The following is a 26,037-nucleotide window of genomic DNA, read 5'->3' on the forward strand; positions in this document are numbered from 1 at the left end:
TTGATTTGGAGTGGGGTTTGACATAGGGAAGCCAGAAAGAGGTTTTTGCTGTGAATCTATTTTGGGCCTTAATGAAATAAATTGTTCTTGCTCCAACCAGCTGAACACTGGGGGCTGAATCTGATACCCACTGGTTCCTGGACAACTTTATTTTCTTCTGTAATATCTTAGATTGTGAATTCCATCAATCTCGAGTGAAAGCTGGGCATTGCAGCCGTAGATGATTCTTTTTTATGAAAAATAATTCCCAAAGCTATTTGCTTTGGAGAAATCAGTAGAGAACCTGGGGAAAGGCTTTGAATGAAAGACAAAAGGCAAACTCCATATGAAATATGAGAATATGGAATTTATTTCCCCCCTAGATTTATTTTCTTACCATTAACGAGTATAAATGTACATTTAATGTCTCAAAAAGGAATGTGATCGACCTGCTGGAGGAACTGGGAGCAATGTTAGCTCGGTGCAGTTGCATCTGTCATGCAGCAGGAATGCTTGCAGAGGAACCTGCTTTCCAGATAGAGCTGTTTCAAATGGAAGTTATCAGCATATAATGTCAGATCAAATTCATCACAGGCAGGAGAAAAATAAAACATTTGTGATCCAGGTGAAATTCAACCCAGTCTTTGATGGTTTTCAGATCTCACTGGTGCTGTAGAATGGCAACACTTAATGTCTCCCCTAGGAATGAATACTAAGTGTTCCCCTTCTGGTGGAAGTTCAGAGGCTCCTCCCAACTTCTCTTTCGATTGATAAGATCACATTTCCATGGTGTCCTCCCCCAGGGAGCTCCAAGTGCTTCAAAAAGCCACTACTGGGCACCATCATTTCAGTTTTGCTGTGAACAAGGCAATGTGTGGGTTGGGATTTTATCCAGAGGAACAGAACCAAGAGTTTTCCATCACGTCCTAATGTTCAGTGTGGCCACTCCTGCTCCCTCCAGAGCTGTCTGACAGAGGTCATTGTACAAATGAGCAGAAGTTTTGTAGAACTCTGATAACTCTGCTTTCTAATGAAGTCCCATCCATTGAAATCAACTCCACAAATACCATGCTTTAGGACGACTTGAGGCTGTACAGTCATGGTTAGGCTTAATTAACAAGTTGTAACGTGGTTAATGGTTGGTCACCTACCACTGATTAAGTTTTACATTAAATGCAGAAACACCTTATCTTTTAAATATAAGAGTTTTTTGTAAGTGGCTCACGGAAGATCTGCCTCGTCCTCTTGGCTAATTTGGAGCTCTCAAGTTTAGGTTGCAGATACCACAAAGAAACACAATACTACAGCAAAATCAAATCTGTGAACTGGGAAAAGGCATTTTGGGGCATTTTTTTGTTATGTGTGTTGCACAAAGCAGGGATGGGGTAAGTCAACAGCTCCTTGAGCTATGGGTTTCCCAGACCAGCAGCTACAGAGTGGGGCAGAGCTCCTTGCTGCCTTCTTGGAGCTCTGTTAGAAGTGCTCACAAAGTAGAAGGTCCATCAAATGACTTATAACTGGGCTCCACATATACTGGGAATGATTGAAAATGACAAAATGTTGGCATTCCTGATCATAAATAATAACTAACGGGCATTAAATGTTGGCTGGTCTGTGTAGAACAAGGCACCTCTGTGTGGAATAAGAAACGTTTGGCCTGCTAAAGGTTATGAAGATATTCCTAAAGCTTAATGAGCAACAGGAGAAATGGGAGTGTAATTAAATTTTTTGATGGGAATAGACCTTTCCATAGCAATTCAGGACACACTGTACATGTAAGTGATTACCAGGAGCTGTGCCAGGCAATTGTTTGGATGAAGAAAGTGGCTGAAGGCTTTAAAAGGGTCGTGATCACACCAAGCAAGACAATAACAAACACAGTCAGAAGCCCTGCTCCAAAGAGCTTGCAGTCTTGGTCCTGTTGGGAAGAGCATGAACCCCAATCCCTTGTGCAAAGGTGGTGGGAATTCCCAAGGTTGAGGATCCTGCTGCAGGCTGGGACTTGGTGTCTGAGTCACAGCTAGGACAGGGTGTGAGCGACGGGTCCGGCTGCGGGCAGGGGGTTGCTGTGCTTTGCCTCTGCAAAGAGAAAGGGCCCGTTTCACTGTCAGCATGGTTTCCACATTGCTCCCAGCTTCTCCTTCCACCTCTCCCTATAAAATCTCCTGCTTGGGCATCACTGTCTGAGGCAAGAGCTGTGCCACGGCGCTGGGTCCTGCGCTAGGGCCTAGTTTATAGTCTTCACTGCCTGTGCTTGTAGAAGGAGAGGGAAGGGATGTTTCAGGAGATGCTGTGGGAGAGAAAAGAAACAGAATTAACGTGGGCTTGGATGCTGTTCAGTAGAGCAGAGCCCAAACGAAGTCAGCAAACCATACAATGAACCAAGGAACAGGAGTATGGGGGACGGGGGAGGGGGATCCATCCCAAATTCAGGCATGTTCTGGCATATTCCTTCCTTCCTGGTTTGTGAGGAGGCACAGGGTGGACTGATAAGCACGTGCCAACTCTTCTCAGTATTTTGCATTTGGTAAATGCCTGCAACTGCTTTTCAATCCTTCCTCTCCTCATCAGAGGGGAGCTCAAACCTGCAGGCCACTGTACCACATTTCCAGAACACAACATCTCCCTAACCTATGCTTTAAGGTGGCTTAAAAAAAAACAAATAAAAACAACTTACTTAAAATACATGATGCCGACATTTATATGGCAGAGAAACAAAATACACTACAAGAAACAAAAATACACTACGAGAGGTATATGATTGTAAGTGGCAGAAGGAGACTATGTGTGTAAGACATTGTGATTACACAGCAGCAGTTGTTAAATTACAACTCCTGCTCTACTTTCTTTTTTTAGCAGCGTGGTCCTACAGTGGATAAATGCCTTAATCAACAGCCATGGCCTGGCAGCAGTGCCCAGAGTGGTTGAAGATAGTCTTGTATTCAGTTTTTCAACAACCAGCTTTACACGGGGAACTCCTGCCACTAATAACTAACTGTGTCCTGCTTTGTGGCATTTCACCGTGCTGCCCACGACCATAGAAACACATTGAGAAATCCCTAATCTGGATTTCTTTTGTTTGTTTGTTTGTTTGTTTGTTTGTTTGTTTGTTTTTCCCAAGCTTATGATGCTTTAGTAACATCTCAAAATCCCTCTGGGTCATGCTACCATGTGAGAATCCCAGTTTCTCTTTGGAAGCACATAAAGGAGTCAGAGAGGCTGTGAAATTTTTTTTCATATAAATAAACTTAAATATCTTTTCCTTAACTGTTTCTCCTGCCCAGCCCCTCGGTTATGTGGACAGTGACAGTGTGAAGATGGACACCTACGGTCTGGAGCTGTGTGAATCACAGAGCTCATGTTGTTTTGGAGGACGTGTCCTGGCAGTGGCTCCAGGTTGAGGTTGGGAGGTCCTGACTGGTACTGGAGATCAGCGGTGGTTCCTGCAGAGGAAGTGGGAAAAGACATCATTCTTTGCATAGTTACCGAGAAACCAGATGCTCTGGGCTAAATCTTCTTTATTGAGGGGATGTGGAAGACCTCTGTGGGTGAAGGTTAATGGCTCATCTTTGCATCCTTCCTGCTCTGCTGCCCTCTTTGCTCTCAGCCTCTCACTGTCTAGAAACAACCTCCTGGGATGTCTGGGCTTTCAATATCCAACCACATTGTTCTTCTGTCTGTGTGTGTGTCCCAATTGCTGCTCTTATCAGGGTTTCCCATACAGTTATAACTTTTGCATGTTGTCTTCTTGCAAACTGCCTCACCTTGGTAGAGGGCCTAAAAGTCAAGTGCCCCACTGGTGGCACACCACAGAGAGTACCCACTGCTATAAAACTTGACAGATTTTTAGAGCTAGACTGGAAAGAAATGGCTCTGGGTTTGAACTGGAGTGAGAGGGACCCATGTTCAAGCCACAATTCATAGTCCTAGAATAATTTGGGTTGGAAGGGACCTTAGAGATCATGTAGGTTCAACCCTCTGCCATGGGTGGGGATGCCACCCACGAGATCAGGTTGCTCAGGGCCCAGTCCAACCTGGCCTTGGACACTTCCAGGGATGGGGCAGCCACAGCTTCTCTGGGTGAATTGTGCCAGTGCCTCACCACCCTCACAGTAATTTATTCCTAATTTCAAATCTACTCTTAGTCTAAAAACATCCCTGTTCTCCCTACCCCACACCCTCCAGAGGACACAAACGAAGCCCCGTAAATAAAACCTTTCAGATAATCCAGCTTTGGTGTCCCTCCTCAGCAGCATTCATACCTCCCAGCAGCATCTCCTGCAGCAAACTGTCGATCCTGGCCACTCCGAAGAGCTTCATGAACTGGACCTGCTCTATCATCTGCCAGGTGATGCTCTGCAGGGGGGGCAGCAGGAGCAGGATGTCGCTGAAGCGGCCCCGGGAGTCGTACTGGCGGTCGTTGATGTAATCCTCGAGGTTCACCTGCACCTGGAAGCGCATGTTCTTCACCTTCCCAGGCTCACTCAGGCCTTTGCAGTCTGGGGAGGGGGAAAATGAAGTTAACTGCTGGCCTGTGTAACCAGAGAAACATTACCCTGTCAGTCAGGCTCTGTAGAGGGAAAAGGATCAAACACCAGTGATCCTCTGACAGAGTCCAAGATGAGGTGATAGATTAGCACTGGGATGCCACTGCTTCATATCTCATGTGGAATAGGGAAGCAGTAAGGGGAATTTTAGGGGAAACAGTAATTTGAGGGGAAACAATAATTTGAGGAGACTTTGAAGGGAAAGAGTGAGAAAATAGAAGCTTGAAGTGCATATGTCTGCCTACCACTATTAGTAAAGATTCAGAAGTTAAACCACATTTATTCTTCCAACCAAACAACTAACGAGGGAAAAATGACACGAAGTTAAATTTTTTTGGGCCTCAGAATTTTCCCCTGAAAACTTTGAGTCCCAACTACTACCACTAAATCCACGCAGTTTTAGTGCCTGCATATGTTGTAATCACACCCTGTGCAGCAACAGATTCTTGCCTTGCTCTCCTGTCTGTGACCTGTGGTCAATCCTATTTTTCATGGGTCACTGGTCCAGCTTTGTTCAAGCAAGTAAATGTGACTTTGGGTAGGGTGAAGTGCTGGGATTTATGGCTTTCCACTGCTGTCTCTGCTGGTAGCTAAAACTGAGGTTTCTGGATCACTGCACCATTTCCTTCACTGTCTACAAAGAAACCACAGGCACCACATTTTAGGGATCATGGTGCCAAGAGATGAGATAAAGTGGTTAACAAATGATTGCATGTCAGCATGCAGCTCTGAGGACGAGCCTGCTCGTTAGCATGAATGAACTTCACTTCTGTAGAGCTTCACAGTGTTTCCTCTCAGCTGAAACCTCAGCTCCTCACTGTCACATTGATCCAAAGCTGCACAGAGACATTGATCAGCTGAGAAGGTGATCTGTCAAACTCAATTTGCTAATACCACCCTCACTCTGTTCGCTCTCTGGAGAGCTGCAGTTTGTGGTTGTTTCTAAAACTCCTGGATCTTGGTTTTGAATCAGCAAATGCAGCAGAAAACAATAACTACTGGGAGATACTCTAGTTTCTCCATGCTAATAGATGCCAAGGATAAAAGGGCATTGTTCTGGGTTTGGGGTTGTTTTCCCATCTCTTCTCTGAGCTCCAGGGCAATACACACTGAAGGGACCCCAGTGCTGTAGCAAGAAGAGGTAGTTTGTGTGCTGTAGAAGCAGCAGTGCCTGTGGGGAGGGAGCCTGGGCTGAGACAGAACCCCCCAGGCCTTTGGAATGAGGATACAACAAAGCTTCAAAACAAGCTGGTTTTTGCCTCTGTGTTTCCCCGTTCTCCATCCTGTGTGGATCAGCCCTGCCCTGGGCCAGTGCTGGCTGCCAGCAACATCCATTAGCAGCTCCCTGGTACTTCTGGGTGCCCTGACCAGCCCAGCTCTCTGTGGTTTTTAATGGTGCTTTCTGGACCCTGATAGAGCTCCACTGCTGCTCTGCTGACTCACTTTGCTTATACATAATTCACTACAGGCATATATGTCCTTAATAGTCATCTCCTGCACTTCAGGCTGATGGGCTTTCCCAAAGCCAAGCTATTGAAGCAGCCAAACTGCTCCAGGGCCTGCAAAGTCTTGAACATCAGCCTGGCTGGAGTTCTAACTTGCTAAACAGCAAAACACTCAGGAATAGGTCACTTCTAACTGCACTGCTGAGCGTTGGCCATTACAGCACAGGCAGGGTGAAATGCAGAGCTGCTGCCAAGGGGTTTTCCCGGTTATTGGCGGGCCCTCAGCTCCTTTCCAAGCCCATCTTGACCATCAGGAGGAAGCTCACCTGGATCAAAGAAGATGATGGCTTTCAGGCAGGCGTACTCGTTGTCATCGATCTGGATGTCCCGCAAGGGCTTCACCAACTCATCCAGGATTCTGGTGGCCACACGAGCGATTTCCAGTTCTGGGCAGTGCATTGGGATGATGAAATCATTCCCTGGGGAGACACAAAAGAAATTCACCATCAGATGTTGGCTCTAGCTCTGCAGACTCAGTTTCATCCAGCAGTTACCCCCAGGCCTGTTTGCCAGGTAGTCCCAGTGCCCATTTGCAGCAAATTTCCAGTCTGCAGCTTCCTAGTCTGATCCCCGGTTGAGAAGCAAGCCATGGATCTCACTCTTTGGTCCTTAATTATCTCATTTGCACATGTCAGGGCACCCACACTGTACACAAGGCCTGTTCCACGTTCTGCTCTGCTTTACCCTCTCTTATATCAAGCACCTGTTTGTAAGCAGTGTTGCACCTTTATTTTTGGTGTGTTGTTTTTTTTAAACAAAGATATCCCTCCCTCTTTTCTTTAGTGTGTGGCTTTCAAGGTCACATTCTCATTTTTAACAAGAACATTCCCACCTATGGTTTTAGGGACAGAGGGCTGCATGAAAAGACAATACCTATGTGCACTGTAACTTTTATTAGACCTTTCTGCTGAGTCTTTAAGGACTGATATCCAAATACCTCATTGCTTAGCAATTTCAGTTACAAAAATAAGGCAACACAGTTTGAGATGCCAGTTAAATACTGAGTTTAAATAAAAACTCATCCACAGTTTCAAAGCAGTAAGGGAAGAGTTATAAAAATCCCATTGCATTTATTTGCTACTTTTTACTCTTCTCCAGATACTTCCCAAGCACTGAGTCTCATCCCGAGTGTGCAGACCATGGCCAGGAGAAGGGATTTCATGTAGACAGAATAATTGCCAGTGAGTTGGGGGTGTGAATTACAAAAGCAGGAGTGGATTTCACTACCTTACCTAATAACAGAAAATCAGTGTATGGTATGGACCTCTTGGCCACCCCGAGGAGCAAGTGCTCCCCTGCATGGGCTCTGAGCAAGGCAACCTGGAGAGGGCACAGAAAAAAGACACAATATTATATTTAAAAAGCAGAGATCTTTCAGATCTACAGATAAAATACTATTAAAATCTAGAAAATATTAGAATATGTTCACTTTGGGAACTGCTACATTCACAGCAAACTAAATAAGAAGTTGTTTTCAGCTAAAAAAGCAAGGAGGGGCTTGAGTTAGTTGACTTCTTAGGAAACAAACAGCTTTTACAATCAACTGCCAGGTACCAGTGAAGGGAAACTCAGTCTTTTTTTTGGCTGGGGCCTTTTGCAGACTGGACTGACCAACTCTATTATATTTAGGGGACTTTGGCTACTCAAGTTATTTTTAATTTATCCCTTAGCCATTATTACTCTTTCTCTCCTGACAGTTTGTTACTCTGCATAGGGTGATCTTCACATTTATGTCAGACTCTCCTGATGAAAGGCAGGGCTGGGAATTCCTATCCAAGGCAGTGGGATTGCAGAGAAAAGGCTTTTGCATTTTACCTGGTCATCAAGTGGGAGCTCACAGAACGCTGGGATGTATTTTGCCCATTCCACCAGCACCAGAAGCTGCTGTTTCATAGACTCACACACGTCATTGATGGTTGCAACCTTCTTCATGGCAATGTCCGTGCTGTGCACTGGGCTCAGGGATAAATACTGCAAGAGGAACAACCCAGCTGCATTGGGACCAGATCAAAGCTGTTTTCCCCCCCTCCACAGCAGCGATTCATCCTCATGAGGCCCTTGACAACTCGTTTCCCGTTGTGGTTTCACACTCATCCGCTCAGCAGCGTGTCCTGTCCAAGCACAGCCCCTGGTGCAGCCTCCACGAGGTGGTGCTCAGTCCCAACACACTCCCGTCCCTCCTCTGCCTCCTTCCCCACTCTCCAGGGTGGCTCAGGACAAAATCTGATTAACGTTCCCATTCCTAGCAGCATCGGGGCTCAGCTTCCTATCAACCCCTTAACCCAGCCAAATGCATGAAATGAATCCAGCTTTTCTCCTCCAAGGGACACAAAACACCCTTTTTGATCTCTGAAGGGCTGTGTGGGAGGGAGAGGGTTAAAACATCACCATTTTTGAAAAGGAAGTGGACTCATTGCTGCATGTAATATGCAACATCTGGACCATATGTTTCAGTGGAAAAAGGGTATTTGCATAAGAATTTAAAGGACACTCAGGGTGAAATTCACGGTGGAACATGAAATAAAAAAAAGCAATCAGCATTAGCTGAAGCCCAGTGATTTTATTCACATGATTTTTCCACCCTAAAATTGTTACCCTGAAAAAGAATTTATGAGAGAAGATACAGTCAAACAAACTTCCATGTGAATGTCAGGAGTTTTTAGGGGTCTAGCAACAATTTTAGGATGAGAGAATAGGGGATCCAGGGTCTGCAACATTCTCTAAGCCCTGGAATTTCAGCTTTGTACCTCACACCTCAAAGGCAAGAAGGTATATTGCCTTGATAACACTCCAAGGATTTTTCCTGTCTGTTTTTGGGTGTCTCTAATGCATTTTCCTCCCTCTTGGTTTGTGCAAGAGCCACCCAAGGACAGAAAGAAGATCTAAGGCCAGTTTTGGCTCATTTTCACCTTGCTTCCTCAGGTAATCTCAGGATTACCATTTCCTCAATCATAGAATATGAGAAATTGTGACAACTGCAACATTAGCTCTTTTGGCTTTATTTAGACCTTTTCCTCCATTTCTGTTTCCCAAAGAACTCGATAGGGATTTTTGATCATTTTCTTTCCTTTTTAATTTAGAATCATTTGACTATGAACAGGATTCTTTTTTTTTTTTTTCTTTGCAGCTCTTTAACTTCCCCTTCACTTTTTTGAATTGTAAAGCTTTTTAAAAAAAGAGACTCTTTCCTTCAACAACCTAAAACACAAGTTCCTTTGTTCTTTAACTGCCTCTCTCTTACAGTGAATGACTGCTGACAAGGAACACGCTGCCAAACCAGAGCAAAGGCTGAAGGTATACATGACAAAACAAAAAACTGGATTAGAAATTCCACCTCAAAAGGTGGAAAACCTGGGTGGTTCAGCGGGGTTGGAGCAGCTGAAGGCCACATTCGGAGGGCTGTCTCCACCTGTCCTACCTGCTGTGCCATGGCCTCAGCCTGGGTGAGCACGTGGATGGAGAGGGAGCCGTTGTCCTCGTAGCTGTTCCTGCGGATGCTGATCCTGTCGCGCTCGTTCTGCACGGCTGGGAAGACAGTGAGCAGTGCTTGAGAGAAAATTCCCCCACAGCCCATGGCTGTTGCTCCCTGTGGGGCCTAAACAGGAGTGGATAAGGCTTTAGCACCTGTAAGACCTCCACTCTTGTTGGATGCTGGAATAAGACTGAACAGGCTCTGAGGGAGGGAGAAGACCAAGCCCGAGAGGGAGATAAGGCCATTTGGGAGTCAGAGCAACACCTGTGGGATGTCAGCTGCTCCCACTGGGCTTGATGCAGCTCAGGGGGAGTTTAGGGATTTAATGTCAACCCTTTTCACTTGGCAATGCACCCACAGTGCTGGAGCTCTGGCCTTTGATACCCTTTTGCCGTGTCTGCACTGAGGACTCCTCTCCTGAGCTCCCAGTACAGCAGGATGCTCCTGAGGCTGCAGCTCATCTTACAGCAGCACCGGAAAACTCACCCTCTAATACCCCTGAAATGTCCCCTGCCCCTGAGGCATCACGAGTGGTGGTCCCAGGGGACATCTCCACCACTCATGGGCAGCAAGAAAAGTGACTTATTAAGGAAAGTCCAAAGAAAGGAAACTTAAATTCACTGATTCACCCTCAAAGCCATTCCCTCAGCCTTGCCCTTCACGCTACTGATTCCAGTGAGCCTGAAACCCTGGCAGCAACACTGGCACACAGCTGGGGAACAGACCAAGCCAGGGTTTGTCCCCACCCCAGCTGCCACCCTCTGAAAATCCCTGGAAAATGAGCTGGAAATCAGCTCAGAGTGTCCCAAACTACTAATGACAGTGATACCACAGACCCTGGGCACACTATAGGGACCACAGCAGAGTGAACATCAGCCCAGGCTCTTTGCAGACAGAAAGCTATGACCATGCCATGGTGAATTTGAAAAAAAACCACAAAACACACTTATTTTTGAGACCCATTCCACCCTTTAAACGCTCCTTTTCCCTGAAGCACAAAGCCCATCCAGCCCCTTCTCCATCAGCCCTGCACACTGAACATAAGGCATGGATTGCACTTCAGCAGCTTATTTTTGCAACACAGGCTCCAAGAGCTGACTCGCCTCCACTGCAGCCATCAGATAACACAGCAGCAGAGCAAAAAGGAAAATTTAGATACAGTCTACCCTGCTTTCAGTGTTGGTTTCTCCCCAAAGCCCTGTTGCCTCTGTCCAGCAGCACACAGGGCTGGGGAAAGGAGCTTGAACACAGAGTTGGTGTTTTCCTGACAGCTCAGACATCTCAGAAAGGCAGTTGTCAGGTCCTTAAGGCAGAGGGAGCGGGAAGATTTAGCATGTGGTGATAGTGCAACACATCCCTCCTCCTTCATCCAGCAATTCCAGACTCCTTTGGCTTTATTTAGGAGGAATGACTCAGACAAAGCTGTCAAAGCACGACTCATTCTGTGCTTTAACCCCTTGGGTGTAAAACAGTGTGTTTTTTTCTCAAAAGTGGCCATTGGGGAATGATTTTCTTTTCCCTCCCAGAGTCAACAAAATCAATTTGCCATCATTCTTTTGGGACTTTGCCTCACTGCTGGGTCTTGTTTTAGAGCATCAGTCTGCACAGGACTCATTCCTGGGAATTCTTGCAAAGGAGGAAAGTGGGCACCATTTTCCCCAAGGAGGGGGAAGGTGAGTTTTCATCAGCTCAAACTCAGCTGCTGCTCTGTTTTCCTAACCAGCCTCTGATGAAAGGCCAACAAAGTGAAAGGGCAGAAAACAAGCAGCAGTGACAGAAATCAATACCTCCCCTTATCTGCAGGAGTATTTATTTTCCAAGAGTTGGGACTCAGCCTTGCTGTCAGTCAGGACCTGACTGTGCCTGGGGTGGGGGATCTGCTGAGCTCCAACCACCAAAACCACTCTGTACCTCAGAACCAACCTTACCTGCAAGAAGCTGGATGGGTACATTGGTTTGTGACAGATACAACACACAAACATATTCCTGCAGCCTTTACAGACAATTAGTCATCAATTTAGGGAAAAAACAACTACACCCCTGGGGGAAACTCCGCTAACCCACGTTAGCACCTCACTGTGCATGGGGGGATGTTCAGCCAGGAAACCTCACCAGCCTGTAGGTGAAGGTGGTTATAGGAATCACAAGCTGTGATTAATCTCTGGAATGGATTAACCCTTCATGGCTTTTACTGGGACAGCAGGAAGATGGGCAGCAGCATCCAGCACTCAGCCTGACCAAACCTGTGTCATTACTAACTTTTTGGAAAGTCCCCACCCAAGCTTCTACACCTGGTTTCATATCAGACGCTCCCCCACGTAGCTCCCAGGGGGTGATGGGGCTCTTTTTGCCCAATTTCAAGAAAAGCTACAAATTTTGCCTTTCCAGCTGAGGTACACACGTTATTTTACATCAGCCCAACAGATCCAGGCAGACCTGGTCCCCAGTGACAGACTCCTTTAAAAATCCCAGCCTGTTTTTCCTCCCAGATCTTTTTATGGCACATATTTCAGTGCTTCCCTCATGCTCTGATAAGCTCAATCTTCAAGTGTAAGTGGATGGTACAGAGCGACTTTCTCAAGGTGATTTGGGTGTTATCTCTGAAAGTACCCAAGATGTGATGGAATTAGATACAAACGGGAGTTAATGTTTTACCTGCCACAAAAATTAATCTATTACTGTGTGGTAATTATATTGCTATATTTATTGTATTTGTAAAAAGGAAGGGATAGGTCACTGGTGGTGAGGCAGTGGGAGGGCTCAAGGGATGTGCTGGCCCTGGGGGTGCTGGGCTCAGGTGTGATCTTGGCTTTGCATCAATAAAACTCAGCAAACTTGCAGGAAAGACTGAAACTCTAGTGCTAACTGACTCCCGGGGGCTGCTGTTTCCAGCATGCTTCTGGCAAAAGCTTTGCTCCTCGGTTTTTTTCCCCTCTAATCTTGTCCTCTGCACATTCCCAGAGCAAATAAACACCATGAAGTCCCCAAGTGGGGACGTCAGTGGTTGTGAGTCCCCACCACTTTCTGGTCAGGGACAGTGTGGCCCCAAGCCGGGCTTTTCCCTGGAGGAGGGAACAGAGAGCAAGATGATGCCCGTGTCTCCCTCCAGAGAACTGTCATTGCTACAGCATGTCCTGACTGTGGGCAGCAGATGGGAAAACAAACATACTCTCCCTGTGATGTAGAGGAGCCCTTGGAGGGGGTTTGTTGTCCAGAGCAAGGCTGGACCCTCCTGCCATGAGCTCATGAAGGATTCCCGAGCGGCTGCGGGACACGCGGGCGGCTCTGAGCAAACAGCGGCGTGTTTGTGGCGTTGCAACAAACCCCTGTCCCCTAAACAAGGTGTCCTTGCGGTTTTGCCACAAAGGTCTAGAGCCTGGGATGAGGAACCTCCAGGGAGTCCAATAAATATGGGCACAAGCACTGGCTGGAAGGGGAGAGCAGCAAACCAGTAACTTTCCATGGCAAGTGCAGAGGTTAAAGCCCTGCCTGTATGGGAATTACTGTTTCCATTATTATTGCACTAAAACCATCCTTGTTTAATGCTGGGGGAGTTGGGAATTTATTAATAAATGGCATAGGGAGAGAGCAGGAGGAGGGAGGTGCGAGTGCCCTGTGCAGTGCTGGCATTCATTGGTGCTCATAGTGTTTCTGTCTCCACCAACAGATTTACTCCTCCTGCTGCCTGATTAATTTATATCCACAAATAATCTTTTTTCCCCAAGCTGCCTCAGATTTTGTAGGTGTGGTATGTTTTGTTCACAAATAAATCCCAGTGGTACAGACACATTTAGTCCTTTCACGGGCTTTTGGGGTGATTTATGACCATTGCAGGTGGAGAAAATCCTTTATCTTTTCCATCCTTCTTTGCAATAAACTGCAGTCCCAGTTTCTGAAAGCTGGCAGAAGAGGTGTGCAAACAAAAGGTATGAAACAAGACAGAGGTCCTTCAAAACACTAATAAAACTGTCCTATAAACCTGTCCAATTTCACAAAGATAAATAAAAAATAGCCCCAAACCCTCCCATTGTAATATGGCAGTAAGTGATAAAATAATTCTTTTTTACCTCTGCACGAAACTAGAGGAGTTCATGTACATTCATAAATTACTTTGAAGGGGATGAGAGGTTAAATATTAACCCCTCTTTTTTTTTTCCTACCAGCAGACTGAATCCTGACAGTGCAGTGCTGGCATTTCAAACGGCTTCCAGGTTTTCACTCAGCTCCATGTGAGGAGATGACCTGGCTCACTTGAGAAATCACACCCTGCCAATTTATTCAAGGTTAAACATGATCTCAGTGAGATGCTAAAAATAGTATCCTGGTGTTTCCTCTGTGTGTTTAAGTACCTGGTGTTCCCCTCAGACACTGGTGTTGTAGCCACCACAAACCTGTCCGGTGGCATTGAGCAAGACAATGGAAATCGAACCTTCCGTGCAAAGAGAGAAAACCAGGGAGAACAGCCAGAAAATCCCCCAAACACTCAGCCCTCCCTCCTGGCACAGTCCTGGCCCTAACCACAAAACAAGGATAAAGGAGGGAATCTCTGTTAAAATCTTAAATCCTGATCTTAGAGGTGTTTCAGGAGACCAGAAGGGGTTTGTGTTCAGGCAAACCTTTTCCTCTCCCCTTGTCCCAGCTATGATGATTGTTATCAAAGTGAATTCCTGGCACCAAAAAAGTAATTGGGATAGGACTGTTCCTGAATGACCTAATTTTTGAGAAGTTTGGGGACTGCACTTTCCATAAGACTCAAGTTTAGGCTCCATCTTGGTCTTGCTGGCACTGATGGAACCTGGGTCCCGTCTCAATGCACAAGCTTGAAGGTGTGGGGCAGTCCTTGTCCTTTCCTAAGGTAGGATCAAACTCAGAGTGTACAAAAAAGGCAATCTAAAGATCCTATTGATAATTTTCTTAATAACATCTGCCCAGCTGCCCCAAATAGCAAACCTCTCTTGGCACAGTTTAAAGCTAGCTCAGGTCACAGGGATTTTTCTTTAGGCAGAAATTTCCCTTCTACCAGGTTACATAGCACCCTGAAAAGTCTTATCCACTAGAATTATTTAAAAAAACAAACAAACGAACAGAAAAAGAAAGATCCAAAAGTGCCACATCACATCTTACAACACAGGAAGACTGGGGGAAAAAAAAAAATCACTCTGGATCCAAAATTCCAGTTTATCAGAACAGCGAGTTCTCTAACACTGCACACACAGACACTGAGCAGTGGGTCAGTGGGGCACCCTCAGTGCGACAGTGACACAGCCCTGGCTCACCCCACCCCAGGTGTATTGTCCCTGGGAAAAGGATCATTTCCAGCTCCTTCCCCTCCGCTTTGAGTAAACAATGCTATTACCACACCCTGGAAAGTCTGATTGCTGCTGTAGGGGCTGGCTCTGCAGGGATGTGCCAGGGAAAGAGTGTCAAGCTCTTGGGACACAGAGCACGGCCAGTGCGAATGTCCCCACTGCCATCTCCCAACACAGATGAGTGTGCACTGCCAAAAGGTTTTGTACAAATATTTGTAGCCTCCTAATAGAGCCCTGTCCAAGACACGGCTCCTCTTTTTCCCTAAAGCTTCGCAATTCTGTTTAATATTAATCTAGAACCACCCCAAGGCAAACAGCTGTGTTCTTTTTGCGCACACAATTGTGCAAGAAAATTTCTTTCCCAGTCCTGCACACGTGCTTGGGATATAGCTCTGGTCAGCTAATCTGATTTCTGCAAAGCACTTGCTCAAGGTGCTTTAAAATCCTCCTTCCCAAACACATGAGCAGTCTGTGAGCACACAACCTAACTGTGCACTCATAAAAAAGTTTCAAAGAATGTGACCATGTGGAACTTGAAATGAGTCATCATCCATCAAGCTGCAATCAGTGATGAAGGCCTGAGCCAAGGTTTTATAACTTTTACCATAAAAACCAATAAAAATCATGCTTCAGCTCAGAGAATGGAGCTGATAACCAGATTTCAGCCTTTCCAAGCTCTGGAGCTGCATCAGCAATCGGCTTTATCCCCATCCAGAATTGACCAGATCAGCTTTGGTTTGGTCTTAATTAATTTAAACTCTAATTATTTTTCCCTCTGCTGTATTTACTTCATTTCTCCTGAATTAAACCAGTAGGCATTTTTGCTACATCCATGACTTATGCCAAATTTCAAGACACTCTTCTGCAGGAAAACATATGGCCAGAACATTGGAAAGATTGTTTCATCACCAGTTAAATCTTATTGAATTACCAGAAACGAGTGGCAAATTTCCCCTCGGTTTCAGTGGGACCACAGTTTCACCCCTTGGGTGAACTCAGTGACATGGAAAGAAACTCTCAAGCTCCTTTCTACCTCACTCATCTTTTAGCTGTAAGCGGGTTGGAAAACAGCTCGAATGAAGGGTGGAGAGTGTTGAAACCATCACCCGACTACCATTGGGGTGATTGGGGACGTACTACCCACTGCAGGTTTGGCCCCCACTTTGCTGAGCACTCAGTGGACAAGCACAAAAAGCTTGGAATCAGTAAAACAGTGTCATCCATGCTCTCCCACTATGAAGACACTGGATGAGCAGAGACCAGAAATGCTGGGATAGGTCCCAGACTTTCCCAGGGAAGCTGGATGTAGGCACAGGTTAACACAGTGGGTTTTCTCATGCTTAGCATTAGTCCCCACGACACTCAGTGTTTCCTTCAGCCTGTTGAAAAGGCACTTGATGGTCACTGGCACCCAAGCCTACAAAGCTCCACTCCTTCCTGACACAGCCAGTGGGAAGTGCAGCGAAAGGCATTGACCAAGTTCGGATTGGCCCTTCAGTACTGGTGCTACTGGTGTGGCTCATGGTCATGCTGTAACCACCACGAGGACAGAATAACTGAAGGGCTTGGCTCTGACTCACCTCCCTGCTCGGAGGACACCTGAGTCATCTCCTCCAGGAGCGCTTCCTGGGTGCCCTGTGCCACCAAGGACCAGCTCTGGCACTGAAAGGATCGTGCCCAGGCTGTACCTTGCCCTGAGGGTTGGATGAAGCTACACAAGCATCAGCCAAGTCAACCATACCGTCTGAAGTAATCAACTGATGGCATTTATGACAATGGCAGGTCCTCACTGAGATTGGCACAGCTGGGAATAGGAGTCATGCTAGCAGGTACAGAGAGAAAATTGCTGCAGTAAAGCACTTAGAGACCAAACAAACCCTGAGGAAACTCATCCCTTTCCCACTACTAAAATATCCTAAAAACCCAGCCTCCCAGCAGGACTGAATAATGTCACCAGGCTCTCATTGATACTGAGATAAAATGGGAAATGGGGCTTTCAGCCACAACAAAAAAGTCTCTCACTGTGACACAAAAGCATCATCTCTCCAGCCAGGGCTGCTGCTGTTCTCCACAATGCTCTGCAGTGGGAGCAGGGCCTGAGACAGCAGCATGTAGTTTGGAAAAGTCTCTTTGCACCTACCTTCTTTCTTCATTCCAGCTCTGAAGCACTTCTTCAGCCTGCAGTACCTGCACTGGTTCCTCTTGTCTTTGTCGATCACACACTGTCGGCTGAACCTGGGAGGAGACGAGAAAGAAAGCATGGAGCAACCAGACTGGCACCTTCAACCCCCTCACCCTGAGCAGCCCCATATACAGCCCCAAATACAGCCCCAGACCTCCCTAATCTTCTTCATGAACCCAGAGAAGAGCCAAAGATTTGCAAGAAATGGATTGGATCAACATTGGCTTGGCCCAGCTCCTCATCTTCCCCAGCGCTGCTCCTGCCAGATGGGAGTGCAGCGACTTCAGACCACCCACCCTGCAGGGACTGGGATGGTTTTGGCCATGAAACCATGACTGTGACTTGAGTTGTGCTGCTGTAGGAGCTCCATCTCCCACTTGCAGACAGTTTTTGGATGTTTGCTGTCAGGGTTTGTCTGACTTCCCTGTTATCTGTCCCATTTCATGTACAATAACTGCATTATGGACAACAAGCCCCTTGTGTCTGTGGCCTTGTTTTGAGGCACAGGGCCACCTAATTCCTTCTCATTTCAGTGGGGATTTAGGAACCTCTGTGCAGTTCAAGGGGTGGCCCAGGCTAACTTGACAGCTCTTGCCATGCTGGGTGAAGCCATGGAAGAGGAATCTGCCGTGCAGAGAGGAGATGATGTGGGTTGGTCCGGGACCATCACCAGGTTGTAAATGCTGGGGCAGTTTCCCAGACTAGTTAAAAGCCAAAGGTACAAAGGCCCAAAGGCTTTTCAAGTACTTCATGTACCAGAGCTCTGAGCTGGGCTGAATGCAGCACAGCTGGCCAAATAAGGACTTGCAGACAAGCTTGGCCATTTCCTTGGCTTCAGCACTGCGGATCTTCCCTGAGCTGCCAAGTATCACAGAGATTCATGGATTCTTGGGAAGGGGCAGCAGCTCTACTCCCAGGAGACTGATAGCTGAAATTCCAAAGAAACCAGCAGTAGTTATAGTCTCCTCCCTCAGGAATCCCACGGTTCATGGCATGGGCACCATGTGGGTGGACACTGCTGTCACCCCAGGTGTCTTTCATGGCTGGTGTGCCCTGAAGTGATAAGGACACCAAGAACATTTTTAACAAATAGGATGACTCACATTGGAAAAATCTGAAATGCCCTGAGAGGAGGAAGAGCTTTGGAACAGAAAGAAAACTTCCAGGTTTTAATTAGCGATGAAGGATTTGAGTTGTATTCAGGTTTGGTTTGTTTTTTTTTTTTTCCCTTTTCTTCTGTGCTAAAATAAACACCACTTTCCTAAGGTCAACCAAGATAGCAGATTTATAATTTATAGCCTCCTCATGGTCAAAAAATCCTCTCAAATGTACACCTGTGCCAAAGTGGATGTGAATCATCTCTGGTCCGTGCTCATTTCTCAGAATGATCATAAAATCATCACTGATATGTCAGTGTACATCATTTATTTTATTTCAAAACAGAAATGGAGAAGGAGTGAGGGGAGGGATGTGTGGAGGCCTTGGAAGTGACAGAGTCTTGGATGCCTGTTGTTTTTTACAGGGAAAACCAAGAAAAACTGTGTTGGAGATGAAATCTCTGGAGCTTTGGTCCTTTGCCACTTTGGCTTTCCCTTGTTGGGCTGTGACAAGGCCATGGTGTCACCCCACACCCAGTGGAGTGTGGATTTATGTATTTTACACACCAGGAAAACCTCGGGTCTATGGGATTCCTTGATTTACACCATGGGGAAAGCAGTGATGCTGAATTCACTAAAGGGATTTCTTGGTGCCACAGAAGGTTTTGGGGTCCAAGACGAGACAGGACTGAGTTCACACCTCATGTCCCCATCCTCCAGCCACAAACCAAACTACAGCCCTGCTGCCGGCACCCGTGGCTCAGCAATCTGGCATTTGACACAGAGGCCCCTTTGTCCAACCTGATCTTCACCTGAAACCACTCACAGGGCCCATAAATTGCATTTTAATGGCAGCAAGGGCAGGTACCTGCAGGAGTAGACGTGGTTCTTGCGGACGCTCCTCCTGAAGAAGCCCTTGCAGCCGTCACAGCTGGAGGCCCCGTAGTGCTTGCCGGTGGCCCGGTCCCCGCAGATGGAGCACAGGGAGCTGACGCCGTTGGGGAGCAGGTTGGTGTTTGCTGACTCGGCTGCAATGGCCTCTGCGGGCAGAGAACAGGGACTGTCAGACCCCCCCAACCCGTGATGGAGAGCAGAGCCAAGTTGCTTTGTGCAAGCAAAAAGCACTGAGCCAGCCCCATCCACGCTAGAAAAGCCTCCAAATCGATGGTAATGCTCTTCCCAGCCTCAGCTGAGAGTAGCTCAGCTGCTTTGCTTCTGTCATCAATGTTTTCCTTTGCTTCAGTGGACAGAGGGATTTCAAGCTGCATAACCCAAACTGCTTGTGAGAATTTATCAATTATCACTACTTTTTTTTTTTTTTGAGTAGATATAGAGAAACCTCACCTGGATGTGGGGTACATGTTTTTGAGGGATGGAGAGCCATCTCCTCAATTAGTCACCTGGAGAACATGGCTCAAAGCTGGCATCCACAGAGGACAATGGACAAAAACTCCTTAACTTGAATAAATAGAAAGCAGAGAAGAGGTAGCAGAGGCGCAAAGGATGAGCTGCTTCATGCCCATGGCAGAGGTGTTGGAGATAAAAGGCTGCTCTTGAGAGCTCCTCTGCAGCTGAAAGGCAGCGAAAGCAACTCCCACAGGGATCAGTTTAGTTCTAAGTCTGGTTCCTGCTGTGAAATTCCCTCTGAAGAGCTCACTGCTTTCCACTGGAAAACAACAGAGGTGTGCAGGATGATCAGCCTTCTAAATTAGGGACCTAAAATTAGGTCATATGAATGCCCTCTGTCATGTCCTTCGTTTGCACCCCCTCATTTGGGGCAGGAATAGCTCTGCCCCTGCCTGCCCTGGGCTGTGTGTACACACTGCTGAAGACTCCCCTTTGAACCTCTCCCTTGGCTTTAACCACCACACTCTCTGCCCTCTTAATCCTCCTAATTTGAGGCGCAGCTTGGGGAAGGAAAAATAAGGAGACACTTGCGAAGGCGCAGATGAGTGTTTACATCTGACCGAGAGAAGGAATATTTGTGGAGTCTGCCCTGACCCGGACACTCACTGCAGGATGGTTTTATGAATTTAACACACCTCTGGGAGCATGTTCTGCACTCCAGGGGAGCTGATCTCATGCTACAGTGACCTTGGAATAGTCTCAGGGACAAAGACATCCTGATGTGTCTCTGGGATGAGACAGAAGAGATGGGCAGAGATGAGGAAAGCTCAGCTGATGTTGTGTTGAGCAATGAGAAATCTCTGAGAAAATTACTCCAAGGGGAGGAATTGTCATCTGGTCTGGACAGCCCAGAGGGAGTCTTCGAATCCATAAGGCATAAAAATAGCCCTGGGTAATCCACACACAACATGTGTATATACAGAGAGTGAGAGAAGGCTATTTTAGTGTATGAATACACATCAAAAATTTATAGTGAAAATATTTGCTATGCAATGAAAATTGTAATCAAAAGCCCCCCCAAAATAATCCAGCCAATAAAGCTTTAGTTTTTCAAAAATTGGAAAGTTTTTTAGCTAAGGCTCAGACTAAGACATTTTTAGCTAAGACTTCACAAATGCAAAGGTCAGAATTCCCTTCACTTTCTAAAAAAACCCCTTTTGGTCTTTATTCATCTTCTGATATATGGATGAATAAATAAGTAGGTTGAAGCGTTATGGGAGGAACATTACAAGAAAGAATGACAGCATTAAAATAATTCTTAGGTCATAATGACAGAAACTGAGATTTGCCAGTTCCCAAAATCTGTGTAAGATGGTCCCAGCTCTGACATTTGTCAGCAAGTGACACTTGGGTCCTTTGGGAATACTGTCTATGTCAGAGCTGTTTAATGGTAATTTACACTGACTTTTAGGTGTTTTTTTTTAATTATTCCTCATTTTATTTTACATAATAACTCAGTATTAAATGAGCTGTACTAGAATATTCCCTTGAGGATAACTGTACTGCTAAACATTTGTGCATCTGTTGCTCCATCTATTTTTTGAAGGAGCACATGACCATAAACAAACGTGCTGAGTCTGCTGGGTTCCATTAAAAAAATTGCACAACAAAAATAAAGATAAGAAGGCCAATTTCCTCTTTGCTCCACTCGTGCTTTCTCTAGTGATTTCGGAGGAATCAAGCCAAGGTCATCCAGTTTGGGTCTCCAATGGACCTTCAGTTAGGTCCGGACTGCAAAATGTTCCTGATGCTGGAAAGGATTCACTCACAAGAAAAGACTTTTTTTTTCCTTTATGTGAGTAGGACATGTGAGGAGCTGCTGGCTGATAGAAGGAAGAAATCAAAAATCTGGCCTTAAACCAAGTATTACTTGAGGAAGGACCATCAGCACTGTGTGTGTGAGGGCTCATGGAAATTAGTAAACCAAATTTTGCCCTCACTTGTACCCATGGAGGCACAGACAAACTACAAGTGAGTTGGGTGTTACACAGCTAAAAGTTCAGTCCCTGCTCAGGAGCCACGTGTCCTTTCCAACTTGGCTGAATGTGACCAGAAATAATAATAATAATAATAATTTTTAAAAAAAACCACAATAAAGAAAAGGAAATCCCTAAGCCAGAATGCTCATGTTAATTATGACAATACATTTTAATTACAAAATCCTGTCACCAACTAATGATGAGTTCCACATGAGAATTAGCTCTGAGAACAGCAAAGGCACAACTGGTATCGCACACACCAGAAGAATATTTTGATGCAGCTTTCAAACCTGCCTGATCACTGTGAGGAAAGGCAGAGGAAGGTCAGGATCCTTGCCAGCACAGCCCAGTGCCTGTAAAATCTGCTTCTTTACTCCATCCCTGCCTGACACTAGGTGATAACCCACTCAGGGCTTCATTTCCCACACTGTGTCTCTTTGCTACTCGGAGCTCAGCACCACCCAGAGCTGGGCTGGAGGGCTGCTGGGATGGATCTGGCCAGGATCCAGCCGGCTCACAACAACTGTGCCAAGCTCACAACTGTCCTCACCACCCTAGAAAGGGTTGCTGAGAGTTATGTATTGGTTATAGATGCTCATCACCATGGTAAATAGAACAGTTCCTAAGCCATGCCACGATGCCTCTGGAATTTCCACTGGAGAGATGCAATTATGTTCTCCATGAAAAGGCCATAACTCCTCTTGACCTTGTGTGGGCCTCAGGCTGAGCTGAGGACCGGTGGTTGTGTCCAGACTTCTGACTAGGACTGTTCCCAAGGGTCACTGACAGAAAAATCTGAATTTCAACCACTTTTTGTGAGTTATATATGCTCAGTGTGCAGGCTGTCGGTTACATCCCTAATGCTGATGAGAGTATTAAGGTAGCTTCACCAGCTTTGGGGTCAGCCAAGCTCATAACTGAAATATATCCCAATTTCTGGTACCTGCTGCCTCTGTATACAAGTCATTACCTAACCAGGGCTGAAATCGTGATGCCAGTCTTGCAGTGATAGGAAATGACAGTGAGGATGTTCTCATGATACCTGAACAATTCCTGCTTTTCCTTTCAGCTGTATTACTGGTTACATCTTCTAGATGCACATCATATAAAGAGAATGGTCTTGCAGTACTTTCCAGAATGGCTTTTGCTTTGATCTACCCAGGAATCCAAGCCAGTCTTGGTGCAGATAATTTGCAGCCAAGAAATTCCATGTACTGGGCTAAAATGTTAAAGAGATCTCGAATCTGGGTTTGCACTCAGACAGTCAAAGCTGGTGGCCAAAACCAGCATTGCAAAACCTGTGCACACAAATGTAGGGCAGGATGGGGGTTAGCACTGAAACCCAGGCCACAGGCAGGTCAGCTGCTTTCTACAGCAGCTTTTAGCAAATACAAGGGGGGGTTGAGGTCTAAAACATAGCTTTGATTTAGTGTTCCCAAATCCTACAGGAACAGTGATGAAGAGGCCAACCAGAAAGGCCAGAGCTCCTCCCAGGCACAACCTGCAGCCTGAGGGATGGCCAAAACATCCCTGGGGGCTTTATCATGGTCTGAATCGGGTCAGCAGCGGGGCTGGGAAAGGTGTTTCACCAACCTTCTGCCAAAGTCCTGAGGATCAGTGTGGTGGTTGAGCGTTGAGACAGGAGGACGAGCACCACCATGGGAGAAAACACTCCCTCAACTAAAGAATCAGTGCAGAATTGTAGTAATGCTTCATATTTTAAGCAAAATGAGACAACTCTGACAATAGCATGAGGAAAGGGGTATTAACAGCACATAAAAACTAAGTGAGAATATGGCTTGTAACACCAGCCAAAGTAAAGAAAACAAGTTTGTACAGAATGGGAAAATTTCTGCTGGTGCAACACGTATTTTATAAAGGAAAGAGGGAATTAGAGCTGATTTTTGTTCCTTTCCTTTTGCCATTCTTTCTATTTAAACCAGACAATTTGTTCTAGTCCTCCCATAATGGATTCTATTCTTTATTTTGAATTAGTCTCAAAATATTTGGCAAATTCTGGGCTACTTCAAGGTGGAAAATCCAAAATACATATCTAGGCAAGTCTCAGACCAACAGCACCCAAAGGGCTTCACAGCACTAATCAGTTTCAAGAGTTTCAAGAAAGCATGGGTTTAGATGAAAATATTCTAATTTTCACTTTTGAAATTGTTCATACCGTAAGAGACTGCCCAGAATCCATTAAAATAAATATTACATCCCTTCCTGTTCATGTTTATAGAGGGCAAAGCTGCCATTAGATTTAGGACAGAAAAAATACACACAAGTGTTGGGAAAAATATGACTTGAGACAATCCAGTATAATTCTAAAAGTACCTAAAATTAGATTATTTCTTGATTCTAACAAATTTTGAAATATTTCTGAAGCTACAGAGGGAAGTGTGATTTAGAGTTACCTCTGGGAACTGAATTCATCTGGTTGGCAATATATTTCCATGCATGGACATTTCAGGTCTATTTTGAAGTTACTGTAGAAGAGGACACTTACCCAAGACAAACAAGCTAATTTCAAAACAGCTCGTTCCCGAGAGAACCAGTTACTCATTAACAGCTCAACAAATAACACAACCCCAATGTCGATAAAGTTCAGAAAAGACTCAACCTGTCAGTTCCACTGCACAAATCACCAGAGAACCCCAAACAGGCTTTCGTGGTTCATTTGTGAAACAATTTTGAATTTTGAGGAACTCTGTGCCACTTCAAAAAGTGAAAAATACCTTGTTGTTTGGCACCAAGTGACAAAGAGAAACATCTGTGGTAAATAACATTTCTGGAGTAGGATAGGACGTAGAAAAATAAGAGGCAGTCTATCTGCAGCTGGCAAAAAATATATATTTAGCTGGGGACAGCCAGAGCTTTATTGAAGTCAGCCTTAAATTCAGATTTCTATGGGCCTTTTAACTTTACTATCCCTCCATGTCCCACAATAATAAGTCTAATCATTTTACATCGTGGACAATAACCCTACTGAAACTTATTTCTTTTGATGAGCCAGCTAATGAGCAAACATGAAAATCCCATCTTAATTTCACTAAGCTCCTTAACAAATGAAATGCAGCCAAAACTCTCCAAAGGCTTTGCTAACATTGGGATCTCATTCAGTTACACGGTGGTTTCATGCAGTATGACCAAAAAGCCCTTTATTTTTACACAGTGAGCAGTTAATTCCACAGAATAGCATTCACTTTATGTCAGAGTAGTTTTGGCTGCTCAAAAACTAAATAAAAAAAACTAAACGCCACACAATGCGCTTTATTTCTGTGAATGAAGCGGAAGTCCCTGACCATAAACACTCCCACCTCACAGCCAAGCTCTTTTGTGCTGTAAAAACGGTTGGACCATCTTGGCAACCCTTAAAAATATAAGGAAGGTAATGATTTGGATGTCGTTTCTCCGACCAAGTCCTTAGGAACAACTTGAACGGGACACACGGTCATAGACAAATGTCGTTTGGGATGACGTGTTTTCCCGAGGATTAAATGTCGACCTAAGTCATAGATGGAAACGAAACACGCATTTTAAGGAGGAAATATTGGCATTAACTCCTCTCATAAGCCACACAGGAGGACAGACCTGAGGAGTGCCATGAAAACCTCTACCAGCATTTGCCAAACTCTTCAGGACATGGCGCTCAGCCCACCAAGGAAAAGAACAACTCAAAATGGAACCAGCAAGCGAAAGAGTCGCATTTCAGCCCAAACACAACCACGGATGCAACAGGTTGACAGATCAGCTGCTTAAATATTACCCCTTCCACCCTTTGCCCCACACCTCCCACCTGTCTTTCCCAGGATCTCAGCTTTGTAGTGAAGGTTATTCAAAAGGAAACGAATAAAAATCTCACCGGTGTTATTGGGGAGCACCCGCAGGTTGTCGAATTCCAGCATGGTGTAAGAAGAGTCCAAGGAGTCGACATAATCTGGCATATCCATGTCCATGATGGACTGACAAAGCTTCATTATTACTTGACAACAGCTAGGGAAGTGGCAGAAAACAGCCCTGCTGTCAATCACGGCCAAGGTTTCCTCTGCAAAGAGAGACACCCCAGCCCTTGCGATGACAAATCATTACCCAGCTCTGCCCACAGTCCCCTCCCCGTGCCAGGGGAGAAGGGACGAGGCCGTTCCCTCTGGTGTGCACAGTCCCCTCCCTTCCCGGGGTGCATCAGTGCTCCCTCCTCCTGATAAGGTAGTGCAGATAAGGCCTAGACTCAAACACTTGGATTGCATCTTGGGATCAACACAGCCCCAGTTTATGGCTCTTCCTGCACAAACATTTGGAGAAGGGCTGTGCAGAGGTGTTCACACACATGTGTCGCTCTCCCAGGGCAGAGCGGTGGTCACGTCAAATCACACCCTTGCCGATGGCACCTCGCTGGGCTCCCAGCCCCTGGGGAAAGGGCAAATGATGTCACTTGAGGCTTGTGAGGATAATAAGTCAATGTTACCACTGGCTGAAGGCCGTCAAGACAGGCCAGCACTGAGAATCCGAGGCAGCGCCCTAAGATCCCAACGATGCCGCACATGGATCGCACCTTGAGTT

General features: G+C 45.8%; 1 protein-coding gene across 1 annotated transcript; it reads right to left on the reverse strand.

The window, feature by feature from the left end:
• Window positions 1–320: 320 nt before the first annotated feature.
• On the reverse strand, window positions 321–25,641 carry LOC114060874 (hepatocyte nuclear factor 4-beta-like). Its single transcript, XM_027890729.1, has 10 exons — window positions 25,340–25,641; window positions 18,960–19,131; window positions 16,953–17,047; window positions 9,450–9,556; window positions 7,847–8,002; window positions 7,264–7,351; window positions 6,298–6,450; window positions 4,242–4,478; window positions 3,309–3,422; window positions 321–2,269 (listed from the first exon to the last, which is right to left on the reverse strand). The coding sequence occupies exons 1-10, from the start codon at window positions 25,452–25,454 to the stop codon at window positions 2,133–2,135; spliced, it is 1,374 nt and encodes a 457-aa protein (XP_027746530.1). The 5' UTR covers window positions 25,455–25,641; the 3' UTR covers window positions 321–2,132.
• Between the last annotated feature and the right edge of the window lie 396 nt (window positions 25,642–26,037).

The sequence above is a fragment of the Empidonax traillii genome, unplaced genomic scaffold, assembly GCF_003031625.1.
Source record: "Empidonax traillii isolate 1590-97213 ecotype Southwest subspecies unplaced genomic scaffold, ASM303162v1 scaffold13:size3042203, whole genome shotgun sequence".
NCBI lineage: Eukaryota > Metazoa > Chordata > Aves > Passeriformes > Tyrannidae > Empidonax > Empidonax traillii.